Genomic DNA, 13,386 nt, shown 5'->3' on the forward strand with positions numbered 1-13,386 from the left:
TGTTCCGTCTGGGAAGCTGGCGCGCGCCGCACACAGAAAGCGACCTGTGCCGCGCTGCTCCTGCTCCTGCCGCTGTGAAACGCTGCGCGCAGGTTAGATTGTTTGCTGCACCATTCTCTCTTTTCCTTTGTTTTGCATATTTCCTTTTCTACTCCCCACCACACAGCCACACACACACACACGACGGACAGGAGCGCGCCACCCCACCCCACCCGTTTCCCTGTAAAGTTCTGCCGCGCCATCAAAAGACTAAAACGGATAATTAGCCCGGCTAATCCTTTTCGCGATCAAACTGCGAAAAATACTACGCCCTTTTCCTAGCCCCAAAAGTATCGTCGCGCCTGTGCCGCAGCAAAAAGGGCGAGCCGTGTGGTTGGTTGGTTGGTTGGTTTCCATGGTGCGGCGCCAGCAGCAGCCTGGCCTGGGAGCGAGTTTTTAACGTATTTTCACCAGTGCGTCCAAGCGAAGGAAAAGGCTAGAGGGAGGGAGAGAGATACTGCTGCTACGTCCTGGAGAGCCGCACCACGTTGAGTCATTGACATTGCGACGGAGCACGCAGCAGGGAGGCGGCTTTGGCAGTCGCAGAGAGCAGAGCAGAGCGGCCGAGGAGGAGGAGGAGCTCCGTTGATAATAGCGCACCATGATTCACACGCCACGGCATCACCATCATTGCCGCCTCCTCCATATCCCCCTTCTTTAATTGCTGCTGCGTTTAATCCTCCCCCGCACCAACCCAACCGCGCCTCCCCTCTCTCTCTCTCTCTTCCCCTGCTGCCGCTGCGTGCTGCTCTGTAGTCTGCTGGGTGGTTTTTTTCGTCCGTGCTCTGCAGTGCTTCCCGCTGCTTCTCTGCTCTCTCTCTCTCGCGCCGTCCCGGGGTGGCAAGGAAGTGCATGGGAAGAAGGAGAAAGCACCCAGCCGCCTGAGTGAGCGACAGGCAGTGAGTTCCTCTTCTTCTTCCGGGGAGGAAAAGGCAAGGGAGGGAGGGAGCTAGAGGCGGCCGGAGAGGGAGGGAGGAAGGGAAGGAGAAGATGAAGTTCATGAAGCTGGGCTCCAAGCCGGACGCCTTCCAGTCCGGCGGCGCCGACGTCAGGTCAGTGACCCTCTTTCCTTCTTCTCTTCTCCTCCCGTCCATCCCCGTCGTTGCTTCCTTCCCGCTCAAACCGCGGGCGGGTTTTCCCTTCCCATGCGCTGTTGGTTGTCTTACGTTTCTTTCTTGGTCGCGCCGCCGCTTCTCCGGTTCATGGCGGACTGCAGAACCTCTTCTTGTCTATCTCCTTCCTTGTTGCTCTATACTCCATAAGCTAGGCGCGTTACCCCGTCAGACTCTTGCCACCGAAAGAAACCATCGTCTTCTTTCTTCTGTTGGTGCTTCCGCCTTCCGGCGAGGTTCTTGCAAGCTCATTTACTCCTCCCGTTGGAAGAGCAGAGCTTCTAGAATGGCGGTCATTCGGGAACCGCTGTTCTCGCACCACCACGTTCTTATTCCGACATGTCATACTTGTCCAGTAACCATACCAATCTCTCCGTCTCCTTTCGGCTTATTCACGTGGAGCTTTGTGCCTGGCATTGTGCTTGGATCTTGGTTAGTACCAGTAGCCCCCTGTGTCGATTTCTGATGCACCATAAAAATAGTTCTGCTCCAAAACATGGCTGCTTCATTTCGAGTCGTTGCGTGAGTTGACTATCGGTTCTTGGGAAGTGCAGAGTGCTAGGCTGTGCGTGCTGTTTCTATCCCTACCATTTTCTGCTTTGTCCTGTCCCCTCCGCGAGCCTTCTTTTGTTTATGCTTCCTACATGTGTGTGTGCGTGGCTCTCTACCCTTCTCTCAACTGGATCTAGCAGTATGATACTAGTAGTTGTAGAACGGAGTTTTTCCAACTGATCCCTCGAGCTGGCATTCCTTGTTTCTCTCGGGATTAGCTGTTCGTGTCCATCCCATTCTTGTCCTTGTTATACGGTTCAGTTTACAGTGACGGGCAGTCGATCATCCATCCTTGGGCGAGTCTCATTTATTCCATCCTTGGGTGAGTCTCATTTATTTGAAATGTTCTTGCATCTTTTTCCCGGTGTCCGTCAGTGCCGTGGCTGCCTTTCACCTTCATCTAGATTGCTCTGCATCATTTGCTCACCGAAAAGAATGATGGATTGACTTTCTTTTGTCTTTTAAATCTGAACATGTGGTGGACTTGTTTTCTCCCCTCTTTGCCAGTGCAGAATAGATCTGAGTGTTAGGAGGAGCAATGCGCTGAGCGCTGGTATTAATATATGGTAGATGCCACTACGTCCTGCTGTTCGTCTTGGGCAACTTGGTTAAAGTTGGCCGGGATTAAGTTATTGTCAAGGAAGGAAGGAAGGAAGAAAACAATTGGTCATCTCCCCATCTTTCTAATCATTGATCAGACCTCACTTTCCCTTCGGTTAATCTAAAGAAGAATCCATTGCAAGTTGCCACATCAGGGCTAGTCTCTCCAAGCAATCCACCATTCTTTTCTCTGAATGCCAAGTGCCAGCGGTAAAAAAATAGGTCCAAAGCAGAGCTTGAGCCTGACATATGTACAAATCCTCTTGTGGCAAGGTGCTTTTCTTGCCAGTTAACTAGATGAAGAAACATTGGTATTGGTAAGTAGAGAAAGGGATAGTGTCAAGCTCAAGTTGAGCCTGTGGGATTTCTGAACCTTGTTAATTAATCGTTAGTGGCCAGCCGATCGCTTGCATACGTGTCCTGCTCACCAACTCCAGGCTCCTAGTGCTCTGCTTCTTCCCTTTGCTGAACTGGAATAACTGGAAAGCGAGCCGCACAGTCTAGTTTAACTGCCGCCGCATGTTTTTCCTCCATTATTGATGTATGTGTTGTAGATGTAGTGGAGGTCTTTACAGCTTAGGATAAGCTTCATGTCTACGCCGTTGTCATGTGTTTCGAGAGAGCGACTGCTCGATGGTTTATGGGCGACGATCGGTACGTTGGCCGCACACGTGACGTGTAATCGACTGTGTTAATGTGATCTCAGATGGTTTTTTGATTCAGATAGTTTTGACATTTTCCTAAGCTTCTTCACAATTGATACATATTGCGAAAAGAGAATTGGTGTGCAGGATTTCGCGGTGAAAGCCTTGTAGGAGCGTTAGGTGTGGGTGGAAGAACTACTTGTATAAAACTAAATCTCTGCAATGATGTTACCATGGGCCACCAAAAAGTGTTTCCGTGTTCTGTTTTGCAATATGATATGCTTACAAGTTGTTTATGTGTGCAGATTGGTTGTCTCTGACCTTGCAACAGATGTTGTTGTGCATATCGGTGAAGTCAGATTCTACTTACACAAGGTCAGTGTGCTAGTATTTTCAGCGATTTTTGCTGAAGTCAACACTAAGCAAGCATTATATTTGCTTCTAGTACAAATAATGGCAAGGGTGGTGGAAGTAGATATGTGTTACACCGTGGAGTACGTAGTTCGACAGACATAGAACGTCCGACTGTCGGGGTCTCTTTGTCATGCCATCAAGAGTAGTAACATCATCAACATTTATGCTTCAAGTCTGATTGCTGTTGGGCTGTCTCTTTCCAATCTACTGGATCCTGTTTCACACACAAAATGCTTTCACTGCCAAGCTGATTATCAACACCACCTTAACTAATTTTGATGGCCTAATAGACTGCCTTTGGCAATCTAACCAAACAAATCGAAGAATCATCCACTACACTTATGCTACCATTCTTCAGCGTAACAACACCTTATAGCAACCCTATGCCGTTTATTTCTTAGCAAGGTCTGCTTATAGCTTAAAGTAAAGAAGGTGGATTGTGTTATCAAAGTGTGTTGAATCAAGTAAAACCTATCTGCATGGAACACTTCAGTACTTAATACTGGTGCTGGTAAACTTTCAATTTACCATGGTGTCAGTTAGCTATTTAACCTTTACTGAAATTTTAGGATTGCTTCGGGCTTCCATGAGAATAATTCAACTGAAAACACTGCTGAAAGAAAGAATACCCTGATAGCATTTGCATAGATACAAGCTTAATCATTTTCAGGAAGTGTTTGGCATTTTGTCACTGGGTGTTATAATCACCAGTGCTGCATGTTCTTAAGAAAAACTCACTGGCTGCATAAAATGATTTGTTTTCTAGCTGGTGATAACTCATATGCAGAGCAATATCTGATTATCATTCATGACTGAAAATTTGTGTCTGTGTTGATTGTTGTATGCAGTTTCCCCTTCTGTCCAAGAGCAGCAAGCTTCAGAAGCTAGTCCTTAAGGCTACTGAGAAAGGGACAGATGACGTCCACATAGATGATTTGCCTGGAGGAGCGAAAGGGTTTGAAATATGTGCAAAATTCTGCTATGGGATGGTTGTCACCCTCAGTCCCCACAATGTCGTTGCAGCAAGATGTTCAGCAGAGTACCTTGGAATGACTGAAGATATGGACAAAGGGAACTTGATATTCAAAATCGAGGTCTTTATAAACTCCAGCATCCTCCGGAGCTGGAAAGATTCGATCATTGTTCTCCAGAGCACGAAGGCACTATTACCTTGGTCTGAGGAGCTGAAGGTTGTCGGTAGATGTATCGATGCCATTGCTTCAAAGACATCTGTGGATCCTGCAAATGTATCCTGGTCATACAGTTACAATAAGAAAGGAGTAGCCTGCACTGAAATAACTGAGTCAGCAGCAAAAACATCGGTAGCTCCCAAAGACTGGTGGGTTGAGGACTTGTGTGAGTTGGATGTTGATCTCTACAAGAGAGTTATGGTTGCTATCAAATCCAAGGGGAGGATGTCACCTGACTTGATAGGAGAAGCCCTCAAAGCCTATGCAGTTAGGTGGCTGCCAGACTCTTATGACGCTCTGGTTGCTGATGATTACATGAGAAGGAACCAATGCTTGGTCGAGACCATAATATGGTTGCTGCCGTCAGATAAGAGCTCAGGTTGCTCTTGCAGGTTTCTCCTGAAGCTGTTGAAAGTTGCAATATTAGTTGGGTCTGGGGATCATGTGAAGGAGGAGCTCATGAGAAGGATTAGTTTCCAGCTGCACAAAGCTTCAGTTAAGGATCTCTTGTTGCCCGCTGCTTCCCCCAGTGATGGCTTGCATGATGTTCGGTTGGTCCATAATCTTGTCCAGAGATTTGTTGCAAGAACCGCATTATCTCACAATGGTGATTTTGTCGAGAAATCTGATGAAAAAATGATTGAGCTCAACTTTGAGCAAGAATCCACTTTGGCCCTTGGGGAGTTGGTTGATGGGTACCTATCTGAAGTAGCTGCAGATCCAGACCTTGAATTCTCCACCTTTGTAGAACTAGCTACAGCGGTACCAGAAGCAGCTAGACCAGTTCACGACGGCTTGTACTTCGCGGTTGATGCGTATCTCAAGGTATGTTCAATGAACACTTGATGCACCTAAATTTGCTCAATGGTTGCGTTGCTGTCAGTACTTTCTGCTATACTATGAATGGACACTTGATGCTAATAAACTTACAGGTCTTAAACATAGTTAATACTAGTCTTTGGTTAAGCATGGAAGCAGACTTGATAAATCACCTTGGAAGACCATAACCGCCCCTGATAATTTGCTTCTTTCTAACCAGGAACATCCAAACATAAACAAAGCTGACAAAAAGAAGATTTGTGGCCTGATAGATGTCAAGAAGCTTTCCACAGATGCATGCGTGCACGCGACACAAAACGACCGCCTGCCTCTGCGGGTGGTGGTGCAGGTCCTCTTCTTCCAGCAGCTGAGAGCAGGCTCAAGCAGCGCGGTAGCTCTAACTGACGGCGGAGAGCATGCTTGTGCAAAGCCTGTGCAGGAACAAAGTGAGCACTGCGAAAGGCGGATACCCAGGCACCCGAATAAGCTGAATAAGCAAGTGACAAGCCTAAGCACAACAGGAGAGGGCGAGGACCGGCACGTCGAGCTCAGGGGAGGCAGAAACAGCTTCAAGGATCAAGTTGTTGGCAGAAACAGCTTCAAGGATCAAGTCGTTGGCAGGAACAGCTTCAAGGATCAACTGGGAGGCCTCCTGCTGCAGTCGCGGTCCAGGAGGATATTCGACAAGCTATGGAGCAGCAAGGGGCACGGAGAGAACGGCAAGGGTTCAGAGACGTCCGGCAGCTCACAGAGCCCGCCATCGACGGCGAAGCCCACGGAAGTGAAGCCCTCTCCTCTGCCCCCTCTTAGGAACAGAAGGTACTCTGTTTCATAGGGCTCCTCTTACTCCTTCCTCCTCTTTGTTTTAGTTTAGCTTTGGGTTAGGTTTGTACAGGAAAGAGAAGTTATCAGCTGATGCTCATCATTTTTGTTTGCTCCTTGCTCTGGTCAATGAAGAGAAAAATATGTGAGGGAGGAGTGTAAGCAGCTCAATATGCTGCTCTCTGTATGGTTATCTAAGTCATAGGCCCGTAGCTTACCAGTGTATCTTAACCAGGGTTTTAAATTGCCGGCTATTATCAGCTATAGCTGCCGCTATTGTTGTTTGTGCGGTGTCCAGCTATTTTACTTTCCTTCACAATCTTGCTGCTATAGCCTCAAATAGCCCAGCTATAGCCCCAAATAGCTCATTGGAAAAGCCAGGCGCTAAATCCAATAGCCGGCAATTTAAAACCTTGATCTTAACTAGAGGAAAGATCTAGTAGTGTTGGTTTTTCTCTGAAATGTTTATGAAGAACAAGATGTAAAATCTCATCCTGGTGCCTAGAGCAGAATACTGCCAGATTGCAAGACACAAAGAAATTGGATTACTAGTGTTTGCAAGACTATGTTTCATTTGAGTGATGCGACCCAGAAATTTCATTCTGCCAGTATTTTCCAATCAAAAGGGCACATTAAAATTTTGACGACGACGAATCACAACAGAAAATTCTGGTCTCTCTCAGGAGGCAAGTGATTCCATTATAGCTAGCTCCATTCCTTTCATGCTAAGTGAATTTAGTTAGCTACTTCCAAGGCGACGTCTGGCAATTCAAGCCCCATTACCGTTGTAAATTCAGAGCTAGATGTACCACACAGGTCAATTAGCTTCAATTTGTCAACTTTGAGCTGCAGGGGAATTGGGTACAGGATAAGTACAAAAAGCAATAAATCATTTTATACGCTTCCAACGAGCATGCAAAGCGAACCATTTTTACTGATTCTGTTGTCACCTTATGCCTCTTTGCACATAAATAGAACGCTGCTGCAGTAAACACTGGCCGACCAAAGTCCGTGTTTGAGCGCCAAGGAGGCAATGCAGCCAAGAAACGCTCCTTGTACCTGAAGCATACAATGTTACCATCAGTGCGTCATTGGAGGCTTCAAGCATCCAAAACTTTGCATCCCAGGGCAACTGCATAACCATCCGCACCGCCTCTGACCGGTCAAATATCACCTGAAACCTGCTCAATTATCAGACAAAACAGACGGGTCAGGCATGCCTTAAACAGCCGACAGGAACCTCCAAATGGGCAATCCGTCGAGCACTTAGAGAGCAAGCCCAACTCACTTGGTCGCGGCGATCTCGAGGCAGATGATGGCCTTGCACACCTCCCCCCTACGTGAAACCAGCATCAGAGACACGTACAACAGAGGGGTCCAGGGAGAGGAGGTAATTCAAGGGGCCGTGCGGGATGCTCACGATGCCGAGGACGGAGGAGTCGAAGTTGATGTCGCAGAGGCGTCGGAGCTCGGCGGCCATGCGCACGACGGAGCCGGAGCCGGAGAGGCCGAGGAGGGCGGCGATCGCCGACATGTCCATAGCCTCCGGTGGTGAGTTGGTGGCGGGAATTGGCGCGAAGCAGGGGCGGGGGCTAGGATTTGAAGACAGGGTGGTCCACCTAAAAAAAATTGTTAACCACATAATAATTTACCATCGGGATTTGAAGACAGGTTGATGCGATCGCTGTCGGCACGGTCTCACTTCAGTTACCATCGGGATTAGTTATGAACTTAAATAATTGTTATTTAGTGTCTGCGTTAAGCATGAACATTATATCTGGATCTTGTTTATTGCGAGACGGTTATTCATTTAAGTCAGAGAATAATGGTTGTTCTATTTATATGAGTAATATTTTTTATGGTTATGCACCCAATGTGAGGAATTTGTTCATATTGAATCTCGATTGTGATGACACTCATATCCATAACATTGAGACCAAAAGATGTAGAGTTAACAATGATAGCGCTACTTTCTTGTGGCAATGCCGCTTATGTCATATTGGTGTTAAGCGCATGAAGAAACTCCATGCTGATGGGCTTTTGGAGTCACTTGATTTTGAATCACTTGACACATGCGAACCATGCCTCATGGGTAAGATGACTAAGACTCCGTTCTCTGAAACAATGAAGCGTGCAAGTGACTTGTTGGAAATCATACATACTGATGTGTGCGGACCAATGAGTGTGGAGGCGCGCGATGGATATCATTATTTTCTCACCTTCACCGACGACTTGAGTAGGTATGGCTATATCTACTTGATGAAGCACAAGTCTGAAACATTAGAAAAGTTCAAACAATTTCAGAGTGAAGTTGAAAATCATCGTAGCAAGAAGATCAAGTTCCTATGATCTGATCGAGGGGGTGAATATCTGAGTTACGAGTTTGGTGATCACTTAAGACAATGTGGAATGACACCGCATGGAACACCACAGCGTAATGGTGTGCCCGAACGTCGTAATCGTACTTTATTAGATATGGTGCGATCTATGATGTCTCTTACCGATTTGCCATTATCGTTTTGTGGCTATGCATTAGAGACAGCTGCATTCACTTTAAATAGGGCACCATCAAAATCCATTGAGACGACATCATATGAGCTATGGTATGGCAAGAAGTCAAAGTTGTCGTTTCTTAAAGTTTGGGGGTGCGATGATTATGTTAAAAAGCTTCAGCCTGAAAAGCTGGAACCCAAAGCGGAAAAGTGTGTCTTCATAGGTTACCCAAAAGATACAGTTGAGTACACCTTCTATCTCAGATCTGAGGGCAAAGTGTTTATCGCTAAGAACGGAACATGTCTTGAGAAAGAGTTTCTCTCGAAAGAATTGAGTGGGAGGAAGATAGAACTTGGTGAGGTTGTGGAACCTATGCTTCAACAAGATGGTGGCGTTGGACAAAAATAATTTTTTGTCGAGGCGACACCAGTTGAAGAGGAAGCTGATGATGATGATCATGAAGGTTCAGATCAAGTTACTGTCGGACCTCGTAGGTCGACAAGAGCACGTACTGCTCCTGAGTGGTACGGAAATCGTGTCTTATCTATCATGTTGTTAGACAACAATGACCCTGCGAATTATGAGGAAGCAATGGTGGGCCCAGATTCCAACAGATGGTTAGAGGCCATGCAATCCGAGATAGGATCTATGTATGAAAACAAAGTGTGGACTTTGAAAGTATTACCTGAAGGTCGCAAGGCTATTCAGAACAAATGGATCTTTAAGAAAAAGATGGACGCAGACGGTAATGTGATCGTTTATAAAGTTCGACTTGTGGCAAAGGGTTTTTCACAAGTTCAAGGAGTTGACTACAATGAGACGTTCTCACCCATAGCGATGCTTAAGTCCGTCCGAATCATGTTAGCAATAGCTGCATTTTTCGATTATGAAATCTGGCAGATGGATGTCAAAACGGTGTTCCTTAATGGGTTTCTTAAGGAAGGGTTGTATATGATGCAAGCCGAAGGTTTTGTCGATCCAGAGAATGCCGACAAAGTATGCAAGCTCCAGCGATCCATTGATGGACTGGTGCAAGCGTCTCGGAGTTGGAATAAACGCTTTGATGAGGTGATCAAGGCATTTGGGTTTATACAAGTTGTAGGAGAAGCTTGTATTTACAAGAAAGTGAGTGGGAGCTCTGTAGCGCTTCTAATATTATATGTGGATGACATATTGCTGATTGGAAACAATGTGAAGTTTTTGGAGAGCGTAAAGGATTACTTGAACAAAAGTTTTTCAATGAAAGACCTAGGAGAAGCTGCTTACATATTAGGCATTAAGATTTATAGAGATAGATCGAGGCGCCTAATAGGACTTTCACAAAGCACATACCTTGATAAAGTTTTGGAGAAGTTAAAAATGGAACAATCCAAGAAGGGGTTCTTGCCTTTGTTACAAGGTATAAAGTTGAGTAAGACTCAGTGTCCAATAACCGCAGAAGATAGAGAAAAGATGAGTATCGTCCCCTATGCTTCAGCCATAGGGTCTATCATGTATGCAATGTTGTGCACAAGACCGGACGTCAGCCTGGCCATAAGCATGGCAGGCAAATTTCAAAGTGATCCAGGAGTGGAACACTTGGCGGCGGTCAAGAATATTTTGAAGTACGTGAAAAGGACTAAGGAAATGTTTCTCGTTTATGGAGGTGACGAAGAGCTCGTCGTAAAGGGTTACGTCGATGCAAGCTTTGACACTGATCCAGATGACTCCAAGTCACAAACAAACACTTCTCAATGTGGGTGAGGTAAGTTGGTGCAGTTCCAAGCAAAGCGTCATAGGAGATTCTACATGCGAAGCGGAGTACATGACTGCCTCGAAGGCAGCTAAGGAGGGTGTCTGGATGAAGCAGTTCATGATAGATCTTGGAGTTGTGTCAAGCGCACGAAATCCAATAACTCTGTTCTATGACAACACTGGTGCCATTGCTCTGGCCAAGGAACCAAGATTTCACAAGAAGACCACACACATCAAACGACGCTTCAACCTCATCCGCGACTATGTCGAAGAAGAGGACGCAAATATTTGCAAAGTGCACACATATCTGAATGTTGTAGATCCGCTAACTAAACCTCTTCCACGAGCGAAGCATGATCAACACCAGAACTGTATGGGTGTTAGATTCATTCCAATGTAAATCACATAGCGATGTAAGACTAGATTATTGACTCTAGTGCAAGTGGAAGACTGTTGGAAATATGCCCTAGAGGCAATAATACAATAGTTATTATTATATTTCATGTTTCAAGATAATCGTTTATTATCCATGCTATAATTGTATTGAATGGAAATATAAATGCATGTGTGGATATATATGTTGGGGAACGTAGTAAATTCAAAATTTTCCTACGTCATACAAGGATCTATCTATGGAGTGACCAGCAACGAGAGAGGTTGTAGAGCATCTTCATACCTTTGAAGATCGCTAAGCGGAAGCGTTACTATGAACGCGGTTGATGGAGTCGTACTCGCAGCGATTCAGATCGCGGTCGGCTCCGATCTATGTGCCGAATCACGACACCTCCGCGTTCAACACACATACAGCCTGGTGACGTCTCTCACGCCTTGATCCAGCAAGGAGGAGGGAGAGGTTGAGGGAGAGCTCCGACATCACGACGGCGTGGTGGCGGTGGAGCTACAAGGTCTCCCGGCAGGGCTTCGCCAAGCACCGTGGGAGAGAAGAAAGAGGAGAAGCAGGGCTGCACCGAGAGAGAGATTTCGTGTGTCTCAAATCAGCCAAAACCTCCACGATATATAGGGGGAGAGGGAGGGGGAACCCCCTTTAGGGTTCCCACCCCCAAAGGGTGCGGCAGGCCCATCTAGGGCTCGTGGTGGCGGCCAGGGCAAGAGAGAGGGGGGTGGCGCAGCCCAGATGGGCCTTAGGCCCATCTTCACTAGGGTTTCCCCCCTTCCCTCTCTTGTGGCGCCTTGGGCCTAGGTGGGAGGCGCACCAGCCCACTCTGGGCTAGTTCCCTTCCACCTTTTAGCCCATGCTAGCCTTTGGGGCTGGTGGCCCCTCCCGGTGGACCCCCGAGACCCTTTCAGTGGTCCCGGTACATTGCCGGTGTCGTCCAAAACAATTCCGGCGACCAAATCCTCACTTGCTATATATAATTCTTTACCTCCGGACTATTCCGGAGCTCCTCGTGACGTTCAGGATCTCATCCGGGACTCCGAACAACCTTCGGTAACCTCGTATAACAATTCCCTATAACCCTAGCATCATTGAACCTTAAGTGTGTAGACCCTACGGGTTCAGGAGGCATGCAGACATGACCGAGACACCTCTCCGGCCAATAACCATCAGCAGGGTCTGGATACCCATGGTGGCGCCCGCATGTTCCACCATGATCTCATCGGATGAACCACGATGTCAAGTATTCAATCAATCCCGTATACAATTCCCTTTATTTACCGGTATAGAACTTGCCCCACTTTCGATCTTGGGTATCCCCATACCTTGTTCAATCTCGTTGCCGGCAAGTCTCTTGACTCGTTCCGTAGCACATCATCCCGTGACTAACTCCTTAGTCACATTGAGCTCATGATGATGTTCTACCGAGTGGGCCCAGAGATACCTCTCCGTCACACGGAGTGACAAATCCCGATCTCGATTCGTACCAACCCATCAGATACTTTCGGAGATACCCGTAGTGCACCTTTGTAGTCACTCAGTTACGTTGTGACTTTTGATACACCCAAAGCACTCCTACGGTATCCGGGAGTTGCACAATCTCACGGTCGAAGGAAAAGATACTTGACATTAGAAAAGCTTTAGCATACAAACAACACGATCTAGTGCTATGCTTAGGATTGGTTCTTGTCCATCACATCATTCTCCTAATGATGTGATCCCGTTATCAATGACATCCAATTTCCATGATCAGGAAACCATGATCATCTATTGATCAGTGAGCTAGCCAACTAGAGGCTTGCTAGGGACACATTGTGATCTATTTATCCACACATGTATTATTGTTTCCTGTTAATACAATTATAGCATGAACAATAGACGATTATCATGAACAAGGAAATATGATAATAACCATTTTATTATTGCCTCTAGGGCATATTTCCAACAGTCTCCCACTTGCACCAGAGTCAATAATCTTGTTCACATCACTATGTGATTGCAATGAATTCAACACCCATACAGTTCTGGGGTTCGATCATGTCTTGCTTGTGAGAGAGGTTTATAGTCAACGGGTCTGAACCTTTCAGATCCGTGTGTGCTTTACAAATCTCTACGTCATCCTATAGATGCTACTACGCCCCATCTGGAACCATTCCAAATGATTGCTCCACTATACGAATCCGGTTTACTACTGATAGTCCTCCGGATTAGTGACAAAGCTTGCATCAACAGGACTCCTTTACGACGAACTCTTTAATCACCTCCATAATTGAGAAAAAATATTTAGTCAATTAGTTACTAAGGATAACTTCGACCACTGTCCAGTGATCCATTCCTGGATCACTCTTGTACCCCATGACTGACTCATGGCAAGGCACGCTTTAGGTGCGGTACACAACATAGCATACTTGTAGATCCTACGACTGATGCATAGGGGATGACATTCGTCCTTTCTCTTTCTTCTGTCGTGGTCGGGCTTTGAGTCGTACTCAAATTACACCTTACAACATAGCCAAGAACTCCTTCTTTGCTGATCTATTCTGAACTCCTTCAAAAACTTGTCAAGGCAT

The 13,386-nt window shown here is 46.4% G+C and overlaps 1 protein-coding gene and 1 pseudogene across 1 annotated transcript; one reads left to right on the top strand and one right to left on the bottom strand.

Annotated features, from left to right (window-relative positions):
• The first annotated feature begins 469 nt into the window (after positions 1-469).
• Positions 470-6,341, top strand: LOC123398090 (BTB/POZ domain-containing protein NPY1). Its single transcript, XM_045092596.1, has 4 exons — positions 470-1,091; positions 3,253-3,322; positions 4,210-5,376; positions 5,591-6,341. Exons 1-4 carry the CDS (start codon positions 1,030-1,032, stop codon positions 6,203-6,205), a joined length of 1,914 nt encoding a protein of 637 aa, XP_044948531.1. The 5' UTR covers positions 470-1,029; the 3' UTR covers positions 6,206-6,341.
• Positions 6,342-7,336: 995 nt separating this feature from the next.
• LOC123398091 lies at positions 7,337-7,928 on the bottom strand (annotated as a pseudogene).
• Between the last annotated feature and the right edge of the window lie 5,458 nt (positions 7,929-13,386).

This window comes from Hordeum vulgare, chromosome 5H, assembly GCF_904849725.1.
Source record: "Hordeum vulgare subsp. vulgare chromosome 5H, MorexV3_pseudomolecules_assembly, whole genome shotgun sequence".
NCBI lineage: Eukaryota > Viridiplantae > Streptophyta > Magnoliopsida > Poales > Poaceae > Hordeum > Hordeum vulgare.